At 36.3% G+C, this 18,866-nt stretch overlaps 1 protein-coding gene across 1 annotated transcript in view; it reads left to right on the plus strand.

Moving 5' to 3' along the window:
- SLC2A13 (solute carrier family 2 member 13) overlaps nucleotides 1-18,866 on the plus strand; it is a 590,531-nt gene that overhangs the window by 132,676 nt on the left and 438,989 nt on the right. The window contains 1 exon segment of the mRNA XM_042781288.1: nucleotides 8,803-8,962. Coding sequence (XP_042637222.1) covers nucleotides 8,803-8,962 — 160 coding nt within the window.

Genomic DNA, 18,866 nt, shown 5'->3' on the forward strand with positions numbered 1-18,866 from the left:
CTTGCATGGTTTCTGCTGAGAAATCAGAGCTTATTCTTACTGGTTGTCCCTTGTAAGTAAGTTTTTGTTTTTCCCATGCAGCTTTCAGGATTCTTTCTTTCTCTTTGGTTTTGATTAGTTTGATGATGGTATATCTTGATTTTCTCTTTGGGTCTATCCTGTTTGAGGTTCATTGGGCTTCCTGAATGGATATATTCTCATCTTTCATAACAGGGAATTTCTCCTCCAACAAATCTTGAACAATTTTCTCAGTGGTTTTATTTTTCTCTTCCTGTTCTGGAATTCCAGTGACACGTAGGTTGTTCCTTTTGATGGTATTCCATGTGAACATTAGGCTTTCTTCATTTTGTTTTGATGTTTTTTTTTTCTGATTGGTCCCTTTCCAAAGAAGTATTCAGGTATTAGTCTTCAATCTCATTAATTCTGTCTTCCATTGCATAAGTTCTACTCCTTTGCCCTTCCAATGTTTTATCTATTTCTGACAATTTCATATTAATCTTCTGGATTTCTATCTTTAGATTTAGAATCACTTCTAATTTTTCATTTATTTTGTCATTTTGTTCTTGTATTTTCTTCCAAAATTCTTCTGGGGTTTTGTGTTTTCCTTAGTCTGTCTCTCAATCCTTGAAGACACCTAAAGATAATTCTGTTGAATTCTTTATCAGAGAGTTCCAATGCTGCTTCTTCCTCAGGGATATGTTCTGGGTCTGTATCCTGCTCCCTTGTTTCTACCACTTCATCTTGCTTTGTGTGGATCATTTTTTTTTTTTTAATTGTCTCTTGGGTTTTCTAGGTATAAGATTATATCATCAGCAAATAGCGATAGTGTGACTTCTTCTATACCAATTTGGATGCCTTTGATCTCCCTTTCTTGCTTTATGGCCCTGGCTAGGACTTCCAATACATTGTTGAATAGAAGTGGTGATAGAGGGAATCCTTGTCTGTTTCCTGTTCACAAGGGGAATAACTTCAGTCTCTCTCCATTGAGAATAATGTTGGCTGTTGGTTTTGCATAGATGCCCTTTATTATGTTGAGGAATGTCCTTCTATTCCTATTTTGCTGAGAGTTTTGATCAGGAATGGGTGTTGGATTTTATCAAATGCCTTTTCTGTATCAATTAATATGATCATGTGGTTCTTCTCCTTTGTTTTATTTACGTGGTGGATGACATTGATTGTTTTTGTAATGTTGAACCATCCTTGCATACCTGATATGAACCCCACTTGGCCATAATGGTTTTTTTTTTTTTTTTAATGTTCTTGGAGTCTATTGGCTAGGATTTTGTTGAAGATTTTTGCATCTATATTCATGAGAGATATTGGTCTATAGTTTTCCTTTTAGTGATGTCTTTGCCTCATTTTGATATCAATGTTATCAAAATTATGCTAAATTCATCAAAGAAATTTTGGAGGATTCCATACTTTTCTGTGTACTGGAATAGTTTGAGTAGGATTGGTGTCAGTTCTTTAAACATTTGGCAGAATTCTTTGGTGATACCATCTGGGCCAGCATGTTTTTTTGATGGTAATTTTTTTTATGACCTGTTCAGTTTCTTTTGTTAAGGGTCTGTTCAACTTTTCCACATCAGTTTGTGTTAGTTTAGATAAGTAATATGTTTCTAGAAATCTATCCATTTCTTCTAGATTTTCAACTTTGTTGGAGTACAGTCCTTCATAGTGTCCTCATATCTTCTTTTTTATTTTACTTGGTTCCATTGTGATGTTGCCCAATTCATTTCTTATTTGTGTTATCTGCCTCTTTTCCTTTGTTAAAATTGCCAGTGATTTGTCAATTTGATTGACCTTTTTACAGAGCCAACTTATAATCTTGTTGATTTTTTCTGTTGTCTTTCTATTTTCTGTTTCATTTATTCTGCTTGAATCTTATTTCTTTTCTTCTGGTGACTGTAAGCTTTTATTGTTGTTCTTTTTCTAATTGGAGATATTGGTTTAAGGTGTTGATTTTGGCTCTTTCTTCTTTTTTGATGTGTACATTTATTGGTATAAATTAGCCTCTGATTGCTGCCTTTGCTGTGTCCCAACAATTTTGGTATATTGTGTTTTCATTCTCATTTGAGTCAGAGAAATTTTTCATTTCATATTTTCAATTTCTTCTATTACCCTATCGTTTTTGAGGAGGGTGCTGTTCAGTTCCATACATTTTATTCTTTTTATGTTGATCTTCCTATTGTTAACTTCTAATTTTATGGCATTATGGTCTGAGAAGATGCTTTGTAGTATTTCAGTGTTTTTAAATTGATTACGGCTTGCTTTATGGCCTGCCATAATGATCTATCATGGAGAATATTCTGTATGCACTGGAAAAGAATGTATATTGTGCTGTTTATGGGTCATTGTCTATAAGGTCGTGTTGGTGGATTGTTTATAGTATTGTTTAGTTCTTCTGTGTCTTTGTTGAGTTTGCTGATTCACGTCTCTGGTTCCCTGTTTACAATCTCATGAGTTTATTTTACTTTGGATACTTCCATAACTGCGTTGGTTTCTGATTTATATCGTCATGTGTATTAATAGTCAGTTGTTGTTTGCTATTACTGGTTCTCTGTCCAAAAGACTCCCTTTAGTATCTCTTGTAAGGTTAGTCTGTTTTTTAATGAATTTCCTTAATTTCTGCTTATCTGGAGATCTGCTAATTTCACCATCATATTCGAGGGACAGTTTTGCTGGGTATGTAATTTCTGGTTGGAAATTTTTCTCTTTCAGCATTTTATGTATACCATCCCATGGCCTTCCCACCTGCATGATTTCTGCTGAGAAGTCAGAGCTTAGTCTTATTGGTTGCTCTTTGTAGTAAATTTTCATTTTTTCCATGCTGCTTTCGGGATTCTTTCTTTGTCTTTGTCTTTGGTGAATTTGATGATGATATGTCTTGGTGATTTTCTTTTGGGGTCGATCCTATTTTGGGTTCGTTGGACTTCCTGAATGGATACATACTCATCTTTCATCATATCAAGGAAGTTCTCTTCTAACAAATCTTGCACAGTTTTCTCAGTGGTTGTGTTTTTCTCTTCCTTTTCTAGAATTCCAATTACAGGTTGGTTATTCTGTTTCATGGTTTCTCACATGAATCTTAGGCTTTCTTCATTTTGTTTTGATCTTTTTTTCTGATTGATCCCTTTCCAAAGAAGATATTTGTCTTCAATCTCATTAGTTCTGTCTTCCATGGATTGGATTCTACTCCTTTTCCCTTCCAATGTGTTATCTATTTCTGAAAATTTAGTCTTAATATTCTGGATTTCTATCTGTAGATTATGTATTGTTTCTAGTTTTTCATTTATTTTGTCATTTTGTTCTTGTATTTTCTCCCTAGATTAGGGTTTTGTCTGTGTTTTCCTTAATTTTGTCAGTGTTTTCCTTGATCTGTCTCTCAATCCTTTTAAGATATCTAAGTATAATTGTTTCAAATTCCTTATCAGGGAGTTCTAATGCTGCTTCTTCCTCAAGGATGTTTTCTGGGTCTGTATCTTGCTTCCTTGTTTCTGCTGCTTTATCTTGCTTCTTTGTGTGGCTGTCATGGTCTCTTGTCTCTGAGACATTATGACTTTGTTGAAGTTTTATTTAATTGGTGATTGTGTGTTAGAGTGATTCACCCAAGATTTTTTTTTTTTTGGCAGGGGCACGGTATCTGAGTTAGCAGCGTACTGTATTTCTCTCTTTGCTGGTGGGCAGCCCTTATACTTTCACCCCCTGTGTCCTGGTGGATGTGATAAAGAATGAGAGTGGTTGCACAGATCTTTGTTAACTGTTTGTGAGGAACAGTTAAGGGTGACTCAGTTTCTTATTGGTGATTACGTATCATGGGCCAGTTGATGCAGAAGAAAGTGGTGGCTCTCACTCAGTAACTTGAGCTGCAGGAGGTATGAGTATTGTTGGTTCATATGGGCACAGTTGCTGTCTACTCAGACAGAAAGATCAGTCAAAACAACAGCGAAAAAGTAAAAGCAAGAGGACTAAAAATACACACCAAAAACACACAGGAACAGTCACCAAAAAGATGGGTAAAACAAGGAGGGCAATAAAAGAGAAAATATTTAAAGAAATACTTAAAAAACCCAAAAGAAATATGAATAGAAAAAGGTGGGTGCAGTGTAGTAAATGACAGTGTGGCTTTTCTAGCCATAAGTCTTTGTAAACTCTGTGATGGAATTTGCGTGAGAAACTGAGTATCTCCTGATTGTTAAAGTTATCCACCTGGGGTATTTCTAGTGGCATAGCACAAAGTAATTTTCTGGGAAGTTCGCTCTCTCTCTCTCAGGTTTATAGAATTCTAATGTTGGGTTGGTTAGTTAGGCCACTATGCCAGGCTCAAAAGGAGCCCTGCTAGAGGCAGAAGGAATCTCTCACTGTGGCGGAGAGACATGAGAGACACACACTGCTGAGAGACATACACCAAGAGACACACAGTGATTGGACAGAGACTGAGAGAGACTTTTCGCTGAGAGACAGTGGGCTGAGAGAGACTGAGCGTGTTCCTGAATTTGAATTGTAGCTTGTTGCTTCCCTAATAAACCCCATAATCTGTGAGTCTGCCTGGCCACTGCAGCGAATTATCAACCCCTGCAGAGAGGTAATGGTTACTGTGGGAGGAACAGTTGGTGTTAGGGTTGGTGAAAAGGCTGGAGGGAGGCAGCATGACTGTCCTCACAGGAATAGACCTTGGGCTATTAATGATGATTCTATCTTCCTTTTGTGGGGTTAGAGGAGGTCAGAAGATGCAGCCTCCCTGCCTCTTTGGCAGGTAGAGAAAAAAACTGTAATATATGGGGAGGGGAACATCAGAGAAAAAGTGGTAGAGTAGGAGAATAATGAAGGAAAAAATGGAAGAAATGCAAAAAGAAAAGGAATAGGGAGAACCACAAGAAAGAAAAACAATGGGAACCAGGAAAAGGGAAGAGAGAAAAAGCCAAATACTAGAACCTGGGAAGGAAAGAAGAAAGAACAGTACTAAAAACACAAAAAAGAAAAAAAAATAACAATTTTAAAACAGACAAAGACAAACAAACTAGAAAAAGAAAATGAAAAAAACATCTGGGTGGAGCATAGCACCCAGGCTCTGTTAGAGCATACAGACTGGATGGAATTCCTGCTGGCCCACAAGGTGGGTGGGAGTGAGGGATGACTACCCCTCTGTTCACCAAGAGGGTGTGGGGTATAAGAGTTACAAGAGGAGTATTATACCTTTCCAGTCATCAGTGTCTGGTATGTCCTTGTGGTCTCCAGCAAGTGGAGCCTATTCTTAGGTCCCTGGAATCTGAGAGACTGTCGCTTTAAATATCCAAAGTGATTGAATCGCTTCTTAACATTAAAAATGGCTGCACCCTCTAGACAGCCAGTAGTCTACAGCTCAGCCCGTCTCCCTCTTCACTGCTTCCCCTTTTATTCACCAGCCACCATTGCAGTCCTCCATGCAGTCCCTGGCTAGCTGGGCCAATTTTTAGGTTAATTCTTAGTTCCTAATGCCACTTGGCAATATCCCAGCTGTCCGTGCCATCAGGATCACTGACAGTAGCTCCATATGTCTACTTTTTTGGTGTTTTCATGCAGGTTCTTCTACTAGTTCGAGTTTAGTCCACTTCTGTATCCTTATTTTCAAAGCTCAGGTCTCCAGGGTTATCTTCTATATCTGTGTTAATTGATTGCTCTTTTTTTGTTGAAGGGGGTCTGTGTAGTTTGTCTGCCTATTCCACCATCTTACCATAACCTCAACATTTGATTTCTTGACTGCTGCTTCCTTGAGTGTTGATTGTGGATCCATGTAAAAAGAAATATTTGGCAACTTTAATCTTTTCTCTGTTTATTGCTTTGTTGATTATTCGTCCAGTAGAGAGAATTTTTGTTTTCTTTATGTTGAGCTGTAATCATACTGAAGACTGTAGACTTTGACCTTCATCAGAAGTGCTTTGAGTCATCTTCAATTTCAGCCAGCAAGGTTGTGTCATCTGCATATTGCAGGTTGTTAATTAGTCTTTCTCCATTCTTAAATGCCAGGTTCTTCTTCATACAGTCTAGCCTCTCAGATTATTTGCTCAGCATACAAATTGAGTAAGTATGGTGAAAGGCTACAACCCTGATACACACCCTTTCTGATTTTAAACCATGCAGTACCTTTTGTTCTGTTCTAATGATAGCCTCTTGGTCTACATAAAGGTTCCTCATGAGCACAATTAATTGTTCTGGAATTCTCATTCTTTTCAGTGTTATCCATCATTTGTTAGGATTCACACAATCGAATGCCTTTGTGCAGTCAATAAAACACAAGTAAACATCTTTCTGGTATTCTTTGTGCATAGCCAGGATCCATCTGATATCAACAATGATAACCCTCATTCCATGTCCTCTTTTGACTCCAGCTTGAATTTCTGTAAGTTCCCTGTCAATATCCTGCTGCAGCCATTTTTAAATTACCTTCAGCAACATTTCACTTGCCTGATCTTGTTCAGTAATTTCCACATTCTCTCAGGTCATCATTTTTGGAATGGGTGCAAATATGGATCTTTTCCAGTCATTTGGCCAGGTAGCTGTCTTCCAAATATCTTGCCATAAGCGAGTAAACACCTCCAGTGCTACGTCTATTTATTGAAACATTTCAATGGGTATTCCATCAGTTCCTGGAATCTTGTTTCTCATCAATTCTTTCAGTACACCCTGCACTTTTTCCTTCAGTGCTGTTTATTCTTGACCATATACTACATCCTTAAATAAGTGGACACTGACCATTTCTTTTTGGTACAGTGACTCTTTTGTATTCCTTCCATCTTCTTTTAATGCTTCCTGCGTCGTTTAATGTTTTGGCCATACAATCTTCTGTATTGCAACTCGAGGGTTGATTTTTTTTCTTTAATTCTCTCAACTTGAGAAATTCTGAGCGTATTATTCCTTTTTGGATTCCTAACTCCAGGTCTTCGCATGTTTCATTATAATACTTTGTCTTCTTGAGCTGCCTTTTAAAATCTTCTGTTCAGCTCTTTTATTTCATCATTTCTTCCATTTGCTTTAGGTACTCTGTTCAAGAGCAAGTTTCAGTCTCTTCTGACATCTGTTTTGGTCTTGTCTTCCTTTCCTGTCTGTTTAATGATCTTTTGCTTTCTTCGTGTATAATGTTCTTGATGTCATCCTACAACTTGTCTGGTCTTCAATTTGAGATCTTTTGCTTTCTTCATGTATAATGTTCTTGATGTCATCCCACAACTTGTCTAGTCTTCAATTGGTGTTCAGTACATCAACTCTTTTCTTCTGATGTTCTCTAAGTTCAGGTGGGACATAGTCTAGGTTATATTTTGGCTCTGGTGGAGTTGTTTAATTTTTCTTCAGCTTCAGCTTGAAGTTCCATGTGAACAATTGATGGTCTGTTCCACAGCCACTTCCTAGACTTGTTTTGACTGATAATATTGAGGCTATCCATCACCTCTTTCCACAAATGTAATCATTTTTATTCCTGTCTGTTCCATATGGCTATGGCTATGTGTATAACCACTGTTTGTTATTCATTTACAGTGAATACAGCATTGGTCTTGCAAAATTCTATCATGTAATCTCCACTGTCATTTCTCTGACCAAGGCCATATTTTCCAGCTACCTATGATTCTTCTTTGTTTTCAATGTTCACATTCCTTAATAAGGAATACATCTTTACTAAATGTTTGTTCAATTTCATACTGCAGAATTTCTAAGAATCTTCAATTTCTTCATTTTTGGCTTTAGTGGTCGATGCATAAGTTTGAATAATAGTAGTGTTAAGGTGTCTTCTTTGTAGGTGTATTATCCTGATACTATCCTGTCACTGACAGCAGAGAGATCTTGAAATGTTCTTTTTGATGATGAATGCAGTGCCATTTCAATTTAATTTGTCATTTCCATCATAGTAGAACATGTCTGATTTAAAATGTCCAGTACCAGTCCATTTCAGCTCACTAACACCTAGGATATTGATCTTTATGTGTTCCCTTTCATTTTTGACAACTTCCAATTTTCCTAGATTCATATATTGTATATTCCATGTTCTGATGACTAATGAATTTTTGCAACTGTTTCTTCCCATTTTGAGTCATGTCTTATCAGCAAATGAAGATCCTGAAAACTTTACTTCATTCACATCATTAAGATGACTCTAATTTGAGCCAGCATTTCTTCGCTGATCATATTTTGAGTGCCTTCCAACCTGAGGGGCTCATCTTCTGGCACTATATCAAATCATATATCATATATCATATCATATCATATCATATCATATCATGTATTATATCATATCATACATTCACTGTTTCACTGCTGTTCATAGGGTTTTCAGTGGCCAGTTTTTTAGGAAGTGTATAGCCATATGTTTCTTCCTATCTGTCTTAATCTGGAAACTCTGATTGAAACCTGTGTACCAAGGTAGACCCTGCTGGTATTTGAAATACCAGTGGCATAAGCCTGCAGCCTCACAGCAACATGGAAGCCACTACAGTACAATAAACTGACAGATGAGTGGTGATTCCTAATTTTAGTCTTCAAAAACATATAAAGCACCCTTACATGCATTCTATAGTTATCTTAGCTCTTTAGAGGTATTTCATTTGTAGACTTTAAGTGTTAATATGAAAAATGATACTCAGAGTTTGTTACCTCACATGATTCTTTCTGTAATTGCCCCAAATTAATTATAAACTTTATCTTTAAATATATGGTAAACTTTTGTTTAATAGAAAAACAAGCCCATATGTGTATGTATGCATCTTAATCTAGTAAACAACAATGAAAATCTTGAGTAAAAGCTTATGTTTACTTTCCATTGTTTCTTTACAGGCATTGCTTCTATGACAGTGCCCGTGTACATCGCTGAAGTCTCACCACCCAATTTAAGAGGCAGATTAGTTACCATTAATACCCTCTTCATCACAGGAGGGCAGTTCTTTGCAAGTGTTGTTGATGGAGCCTTCAGTTATCTACAAAAGGATGGATGGAGGTCTGTAAATAATCCCTACATTTACTTTTTCAAATAAAGCATGATTTTAGGGGATGAGGATATTGGTAAAAATACACAGCTGAGTATTTTGAACTATTACAGCTTATTTATAAGTCAGTGGTATTCAGCAAATTTGAAAGTGGACAAGAAGCTGATATTTATTTTAATGATAGACAGGGAACCTACTATTAAGAATTGATATTTGCAGGACTGTTTTTAGCATTTAGATGACATTTCTCACACTATGTGTAGTCTTTTGAAATATTTGTTTTAAAATGAATGGTGTAATAAATATGCATGGGATTCTTGAATTATGTCAGTGATAGACAAGCTGTTTATGAACCCCAGATACAGCTAAGGGCCTTTTTTGGATTTAGGAGGCTACATTTTTATCTGAAAGAAATACAGTTTTTTAAGTTACAGATTTAACTTTGTAAAAGATATTAAATACCTAAATAAAAATATATTATTATTTAATCATTGTTTAACTTGTTTTGAATAGAAAACATGATGAGAAAAGTAATATTAAAAGACTAAATTCTGAATGAATGTTCTAAGCACAAACCATTTAATCTTTTGTCAGAACTTAGAGATATTAGAAACTCTGATTTTGATATCTAACTTTATAGTATTCAAAATAGCAGACTAATGTAATTGCTCTTGAAAATTTTATTAAAAGGCACAAAAATTACATATATTCTCTAACTTCTTTTCTTGCCACCATTTATTATGTCGAGCATTATTCTATAGATGCTTGGGATAGAATATTAAACAAGATAGACTCAAATTCTACCTTACAAAGTCCTTTGGATAAAGGATGGGTACTACTTTAAGTAAGTCTGTGGTTGTCAGGTAGATGAAATAAGTCTCATCTTACGGCCTCTATTTTCTTTATCAAGAAGGATGGGGCCTGGAGGTGGTAGGACACAGTACAGAGGAAAAAAAAAGGGCTAAATGCCATAGCTGCTGCAAAACATTGGAGGAGGAAAAGGCAAGAGAGACAAGAAAACAGTGGAATCCTAGCTGAAATTAGAGACAGATTTGCAGTAAAGCCATTTAGCATGCTTCTGTGAGTTTTTCTAGCATTAACTAGAAAGCCTAAAAGTAATAAAATAAAATAAATTACTAGGGAAACTGACTTGGGTAAGTTTTTAGACCAACACATAGACAAACCAAATCACTTAAACCCACCTTATTTACATGAATACACATCTAATTATGTTTGTGTGTAAACATGTCTACTTTTTTAAAAGGTGAACTTTCTGTATGTAATTGTCTTCCATTATTTAGCATCCTTACTAATGTTTGTCTCAGCTGACTCCTGTGCCAATACGAGCATGACTATTAATTAGTAAGTAAAGACTGAAGTATTATTATTTAGCATTAAATTTAAAACGTGGAGTTAACAGCAATTATAACTCATTCATAAATATGACAATGATAACTCGTTGTTGTTGCAATGTATTTCAAGAATCTTAAGGAAAATTTGCGACTACATGTTCCATATGAATTTTCTTTCTGATACTCACATTTTTGTGTATCTTAAAGATTGTCTCTACCTCTTAAGAATTTGAATATTTTAACATTGTTTATTTTTTCCTTTCCCATTTTGATTTCTATTGCTTCTGACTGTCTACATCAGGTTCCTAACATTTGCTTTTTTTAACAATAGTTTATTGTTTGTTTAATGAAAAGTTACACAGCAAATTAGGTTCCTTCCCATTTGACAATTTCTACACAAATTGTTCAGTGACAATAGTTATGTTTTACACAACATGTCACATTCTCTTTATTTGAATTCTGGTTGTTCCATTTCTAGCACTCTAGTTTTCCTACCCCCTTACCTTCTCATCTTTATTTTTGGGTAATTGTTGGCCTTTGGTCTCATGTACATAGTTTTTTAATGGAGCACTGTGCTCATAGGCAATATACTTTATTTTGTGTGCCAGTCTGTTATTTTGCTAAAAGATGACCTCAACGAATAGTTTTGGTTTGGGGTTTAAAGACTGTCTCGGAGTGATAGTCTTAGGGACTCCTCTCACCTCAGCTGGTCCACTGAGTCTGGACTCAGTGAGAATTTGCATTCTATTCCACATTTTTCTCCTGATCTATCAAGGTCCATCTGTTGTGGCCCTGATCCCAACATTTCATTTTGTGCTATATACCCCATCTCCCAAACTTAAAAGCTGACTTTATAACGATGAACAATTTCATAATCTATAAGGGAATCATATTTGATCCTAACCAAACTTTTCATAGGTTGGCAGAATATTATTCTCATTTTGCAGATTTAAAAAACACTAAGAAAAGTTAAACGTTTACCTTAGGCCACATGGCTATTATATGGCAGGCATTAGAGCAAAGCTTCTGACTTGAAACCTAACTACCGTCTTATGCGTGAACCTGCTTTCAAGTAATAATTGTTGATAATTTTTACAGTAGTGATCAGTTTAAGACATCCAGAAGAAAAAACTAATTGACAGAAGAACTTCGATTTTGATGTTGTTGAAAGACTGTAACTCAGCTTTTATGCCAGATCTGTCAAAGTTCTGTTCTCTTGTTTGCATGTTCAGGAAATAAAAGTTTTCTTCTGAACAACTAGTTTGTTTATCTAGATTAGGTAAACAAGATTAGTTTACCTAGAAAAAGAATTGCAAGTATAAATTGAATGTTGATATTTTTATTAGCACTCCAGTGTTAAGATACATGCTACACTGTATGTACAGGATGTCCTCTGGCTTCACAAGGAAAGGGTAGTAATGATTCTGAAAATATCACTAAATACTTGATTTTTTAACAGTTTTATGGAAATATATTGTTCTCATACTGTACAGTGCACAGATTTAAAGTATACAATTCAGTGGCTTTCATATGCTCACAGAATTGCATACTCATCACCACAATTAATTTTAGAACATTTTTATCAGCCTAAAAGAGAAACCCACACCCCTTAGCCATCAACCTTCAATTTCCCATTCCCGCTCCCAGCCTTAGGTAAACACTAATCTCTCTGTTTATAAATTTGCCTGTTCTGAATATTTCATATAAGTAGAGTCATGCAATGTGTGACCTTTTTGACTGACTTCTTTCACATTTTGGTAAGTAATATTAATGATATAAAGTTCCATAATTATTTGATGTTAATATTTTCTATGCTAATATTTCTTAATTTTATTGAAATAGTGAGATTTACTCACTATGAAACAAGTGAAGGTGTTCTTTTTTTAATTGCTAGTGTAAAGCTTGACATACAGCAGACCCTCAAGAAATACATAATAAAGCAAATTGACTTGCCACTATAATAATTTGTCTAAAATATGTATTGGGGCATAACACTGCTAAAAGTCTTCAAAGACTTTACAGCTCCTACAGAGAAAAAAAAAAAAAAAAAAGGACAAGTTCTTTATCATGGCTTGCAATGTTTTCTATTATCCACCCAAAATCTACTTTTCTATATTTTTGTCACTCATTGTTCCCTCCCTTTCTCCTCCTTTATATATTACTGTTGTTGTTAGGTGCAACTGAGTTGGTCCCAACTCATAGCAACCTTATGCACCACAGAATGAAACACTGCCTGAGCCTGTGCTACCCTCACAATCATTATTTGTCTTGAGCGTATCATTTTAGTCACTGTGTCAGTCCATCTTGTTGAGGGTCTTCCCCATTTTTTGCTGACCCTCCACTTTACCCAGCATGATATCCTTCTGCAGGGACTGATCCCTTTTAACAACCTGATCAAAGTATGAGATATGAAGCCTGTTCATTCTCACTTATAAAGAACATCGAGCCTGTACTTCCTCCAAGATTGATTGGTTCATACTTGTAGCAGTCTAGCCAAACCAAAACCAAACATTGCTGTTGAGTCCAATCCAACTCATAGCAACCCCTCCTTGGGTTTCTGAGGCGGTATCACTACAGAAGTAGATTGCCCAACCTTCCTTCCATCTAGCAGTCCATGGTCCCTTAAATATTCTTTGCCAACACCACAGTTCAAGAACATCAGGTCTGCAGTCTTCCTTAGTCACTGTCAAGCTCTCACATCCATATGAAACTATTGAACATACCATGGCTTGGGTCAGGTGCACCTTGGTCTTCAAAGTAACATCTTTCTCTTAAACACTTTAAAAAGGTTCTTTGCAACATATTTGCCCAGTGCAGTAGGTCATTTGATTTCTTGATTGCTGCTTCCATGGACGTTGATTGTGGATCCAAGTAAAATAAAATCTTTGACCACTTCAATCTTTTTTCCATTTATCATGATGTTGCTTATTGCTCCAGTTTTGAGGATTTTTGTTTTCTTTATGTTGAGTTGTAATCTATGATGAAGACTGCAGTCTTTGATTTTCATCAGTAAGTGATTCAGGTCTTCATTTTCAGCAAGTAAGGTTGTGCCATCTTCATATCACAGGTTGTTAATGAGTCTTCCTCTGATCCTGATGCCGTGATCTTCTTCATATTACCAGCTTCTCTGATTATTTAGTCAGCATAAAGAATGAATAATTATGGTGAAAGGATACAACCCTGACACACACCTTTCCTGATTTTAAACCATGCAATATCCCCTTATTCTGTTTGAATGACTGCCTCTTGGTCTATATGTTCCTCACATGCACAATTAAGTGTTCTGGAATTCTCATTCTTTACAATGTTATCCATAGTTTGTTATGATCCATACAGTAGAGTGCCTTTGCATAGTCAATAAAACACAAGTAAACATCTTTCTGGTATTCTTTGCTTTCAGCCAAGATCCATTTGACATCAGCCATGATTTCCTTTGTTCCCCGTTCTCTTCTGAATCCAGCTTGCATTTCTGGAAGTCCCTTTACACATTAACCACACCCAATGATTTGTGCTCCACCAAACACACATTGCTTTTTCATATTTCTAGTTTTGTTTAATTTAGGTTTTTTCTTTTTTTGTTATGCCTATCATATGTTTCTATCAATCTTGCTCTCTTTTTCTAATTCCTTTTCATCCTTTAAATCCCTGTTCAAGTGTCATGAAAAACAGTCTTTGCCCCTTTATAATATTTTTCACATAGCTCTATTTATACTTACCATATTGTTTTGAACTTATTATTTGTCTTCTCTAATTCACTTTGTAGGAGCTCTGCTAGCCTAGTGCCTAAGGCATTTGACTACTAACCAGAAGGCTGGTTGTTCAAACCCACCAGCAACTCCTTGGAAAGAAGGTTGGGCAATCTACTTCTTTAGTGATACTGCCTCATAAACCCAAGGAGGGGTCACTATGAGTCGGGTCTGACTCGACAGCACCTAACAACAACAACAACAGCAATTCACTTTGTAGTTCTTGAATACTGTCAACCTTTTGTACTCATATTTGGATCTAGAAAAGGGCCTAGACCATAATAGACATTCAATAAGTGTTTACTGAACTGGGCTGAAATTGTGGGACTCTAGGAAAAGGACTCTTAACCAAAGTTAAAAAGTATTAATAAACTAAAGAACTAATTTATATTGAGGGATATGTGTACTTAATACATAAGTGAAAAACTAAATAATTATTCATAAATGTTTCTTCTTAAGTATAAAAAGCAGAGAAAGAAAATTAGTTTCTGAGCTCATAAAAATTTCCATTCCTCAAAAGAATATAATTCTCTGGGCACCAGAATACATTAACTTTTTTTGGACATAAGTATCATTGTCCATGAATTAGCATCAGGACATTCCAGTAAAATCCCTCATATAGATGTTGCTAGCACTAATAGTTGGTGCTTCTCACTTAAAACCTATAATACCTTAAATTTTCTTTAGGAAATAAAATGGATCTAGTACATGATGAAAAATGAAAATATCTAGCACAGTTAGGCACTTAACAAATGGTTGCACATAGCTACTGAAGTGAAATAAAATAAGCCTAGTTTAAAAAATGAAATCTGAAAATAAAGAAATGAATAAAAATCAGTATTAAAAAAAAGAATGTAGCCTTTTGTAAATACACCCACCCCTACCAATATAAACCACAAAATTGTTCATATATGTGTAAACAGGCAAATACTCATTTGAAAACCAAGATAAGGAGAAAATTAGAAACCAGAATCAAAAAACACATAATATATACATGAGGGCAGCAGTCCAAATGATGGCTAAGTTCACATTAGAAGCAATGCAGGCAAGAAGACAAAGGCATGCCATCTTGAAAATGCTGAAAGTATGTTAGTACACTGGTATCCTTCAGAAATATAGGTAACATTTAACATTTTAAGATAAAATAAAATTAAAAGAATTTTTACACCAAACCTGTATTATAAGAAATGCAGAAAGAAACTCTTCATGTTGGAGGGAAATGACATATGTGGTGGAAACTCATCTACAAAACAAATTAGTGCACCAGATATGTAAATAAGAGGCTATCTAAAAATGACTTGATGGTTTTTTTTCTTCATCTTGATTTTTTCCAAAGACATAATATTCTTATTTATATTTAAATGTATTGTGGGATAGTTAATGTATACAGCTGTAAATTGCATGATGTCATTAGAAAAATAGATGGGGGCAATATATGATATATACATTTTTGTAAAGTAGTATGATACTTCTGAGAGGAGTGAGATGTGTTAAAGAAGCATGTTTATATCCCCAGAAGAAGCATTGGAAAATACTCCAAGAAAAGAAGAGTTAAGAAGCTTTTGTTGTTATGTGCTATTGAGTTGGCTCCAACTCATAACAACCCTGTGTACAACAGAACAAAACACTGCCCGATCCTCTGCCATCCTCACAAGCCTTGCTCTACCCGAGCCCATCGAGTAGCCACTGTGTCCATCCATCTTGCTGAGGGTCTTACCCTTTTACTGCTGACCTTCCACTTTGCCGAGCCTGATATCCTTCTCTAAGGAATGGTCTCTTCTGACAACATGATCAAAGTAAGTCAGATGAAGTCTGGCCATTCCTGCTTCCAAGGAGCATTCCAGCTGTATTTCTACTAGGACAGATTTGTTCATTCTTCTGGCAGTCTATGGTACTTGCACTATCCTTCACCAGCACCACAACTCAGAAGCATCAACTGTTCTTCAGTCTTCCTTACACATTGCCCACCTTTCACATGCGTATAAGATGATTGAAAACACCATAGCTTGTGTTAGGTACACCTTAATCTTCAAAAAGACATCTTTGCTCTTTAGCATTTTAGAGAAGTGTTTTACAGCAGATTTGCCCAGTGTAATATGTTGTCTGATTTCTTGACTGCTGTATTGGTGTTGATTGTGGAACCCAGTAATATGAAATCTTTGACAACTTCTGTCTTTTCTCCTTTTTATCCTGGTGCTGTTTATTGGTACAGTTGTGAGGATTTTTGTTTTTTTTATGTTGAGGTCTAATCCTCGCCTTGGGAGAGGCCAGATTGACTATACACACACAAAAGTGAGTATAAGAAAGCTGGTGTTGTTTTTTGTTGTTATGTGCACTCAAGTAGTCTCCGACTTATAGCGACCCCTCCTTGGGTTTCCAAGGCGGTATAACTATGGATAGTAGATTGCCCAGTCTTCCTTCCGAGGAGTGCCTGGTGGGTTTGAACCACCAGGCTTCTGCTTAGCAGTCAGGTGCCTTAGGCACTATACCATCAGAGCTCTAAAGAAAACTGGTATGACTGTATTAATAATTACATGAAGTAGACTTCAAAAAACAATGGTATTATCAGAAATAAAGAGCTGTATTTCATAATGATAAAAGACTCAATTCAGGAAGAACAATTTAAAAAAAGTAGTTTCTCTAAGTAAGAGTTATAAAATGCATAAACCAAAATTAAGAAAACTAAAGGAAGAAATAGATCCAGGTTGATATTTGGAAATTTTAATATGCTTTGTAACAGATAAAATAACTACATAAAAAGTAAGGTCACTGTAGAAGTGAACACCACTATTAATTGCTTTGGTATAATTGCAATTTATAGATTGCTACAAGCAACAGCTGCAGTGATGCACATTGTTTTTCAAGTTCACATTAGATATTAAATAAATAAACAAATTTATTTTAATCAATTTAAAGCATGAAATCTTACAGAATACGTTCTCTGGCCACAACAGAATTCCTTTATAAATCAGTAACTATAAGAGGCAGAAATGTTTCAAATATTTGGAAATTAAACATAATTCTAAATAGCTGTTGGGTCTAAGGAGAAATCACATGTAATAGTAGAAAATAGTTTAGAACTGAAAGAAAACAAATATATCAAAATGTGTGGGATGCAGCTACAGAAGTGCTTGTTGTTGTTGTTGCTGTTAGGTGCCATCGAGTTGTTTCCAACTCATAGCGACCCCATGCACAGCAGAATGAAACACTGCCTGATGCCGCGCCAGCTCCACTATCCCTGCTATACTTGAGCCCATCATCGTAGTCACCATGTCAATCCATCTCGCTGAAGGCCTCCCCCTCTTTTGTCGACCCTACACCCTACCAAGCATGACATCTTTCTCCAAGAAATGGCCCCATCTGACAACATGACCAAAATAGGTGAGACAAAGTCTGGCCAGTCTCACTTCAAGGATCATTTTGGATGCACTTCCTCCAGGACAGATCTGTTAGTTCTTTTAGCAGTCCGTGGTACTTTCAGCATTCTTTGCCAGCACCACAACTCAGAAGCATCAACTCTTCTTCCATCTTCCTTATTCATTGTCCACCTCTCACATGCATACGAGGTGATTGGAAATATCATGGCTTGTGTCAGGTGCACCTTAGTCCTCAAGGAGACATCCTTGCTCCTCAGCACTTGAAACAGTTCCTTCGCAGTTGACTTTCCCAATGCTACACATCGTCTAATGTCCTGACTGCTGCTTCCATTGGCATCGATTGTAGAATCAAGCAACGTGAATTCCTTGGCAGCCTCAATCTTCTCTCCATTTATTGTGATGCTGCTCATTAGTCCAGTTGTGAGGATTTTTGTTTTCTTTATATGGAGATGTAATCCGTATTGCAGACTGTATTCTTCAGCCTTCATCAGTAAGTGCCTCAAGTCATCCTCACTTTCAGCAAATAAAGTTGTATCGTCTGCGTATCTCAGGTTGTTAATGATTCTTCCTCCAATCCTGATGCCATGTTTTTCTTCATATAGTCCAGCTTCTTGGATTATTTGCTCAGCATATAGATTGAGTAAGTGTGGGGAAAGGATATAACCCTGACGCACTCCCTTCTTGATTTTAAACCGTGTACTGTCCCCTTGTTCCGTTTGAACGACAGCTTCCTGGTCAAGGTACAGGTTCCTCATGAGTACTATCAAGTGTTTGGGAATTCCCATTCTTCTCAATGTTATCCATAATTTGCCATGATCCACACAATAAAATGCCTTTGCATAGTCAGTGAAACACAAGTAAACATCTTTCTGGTATTCTTTGCCTTGCGCCAAGATCCATCTGACAACAGCTATAATATCCCTTGTTCCACGTCCTCTTCTGAATCCAGCTTGCATCTCTAGAAGTTCTCTGTCAATATACTGCTGCAAACGTTTTTGAATTATGTTCAGTAAGATCGTACTTGTGTGGGATGTTAATGATATTGTTCTATAATTTCCACATTCTGTGGGATCCCCTTTCTTTGGAATGGGTACAAATATGGATCTCTACCAGTCACTTGGCCAGGTGGCTGTCTTCCAAATCTCTTGGCATAACCAAGTGAGGGCCTCCAATGGGGCATCTGTTTGTTGAAATAAATCAGTATTCCATCAATTCCCGAAACCTTGTCCTTCACCAATTCGTTCATTGCAGCTTTGACTTCCACCTTCAGTGCCATTTGTTCTAGATCATATACCACTTCCTGAAATGGATGGAGATTGACCAGTTCTTTTTGATACAGTGACTCTGTGTATTCTTGCCATCTTCTCTTGATGTTTCCTGCATCATTCAATATTTTGCCCATAGAGTCTCTCAATATTGCAATTCGAGGCTTAAATTTTT

This window comes from Orycteropus afer, unplaced genomic scaffold (assembly GCF_000298275.1).
Source record: "Orycteropus afer afer isolate SDZICR_OR568_19922 unplaced genomic scaffold, OryAfe1.0 scaffold00100, whole genome shotgun sequence".
Lineage (NCBI taxonomy): Eukaryota > Metazoa > Chordata > Mammalia > Tubulidentata > Orycteropodidae > Orycteropus > Orycteropus afer.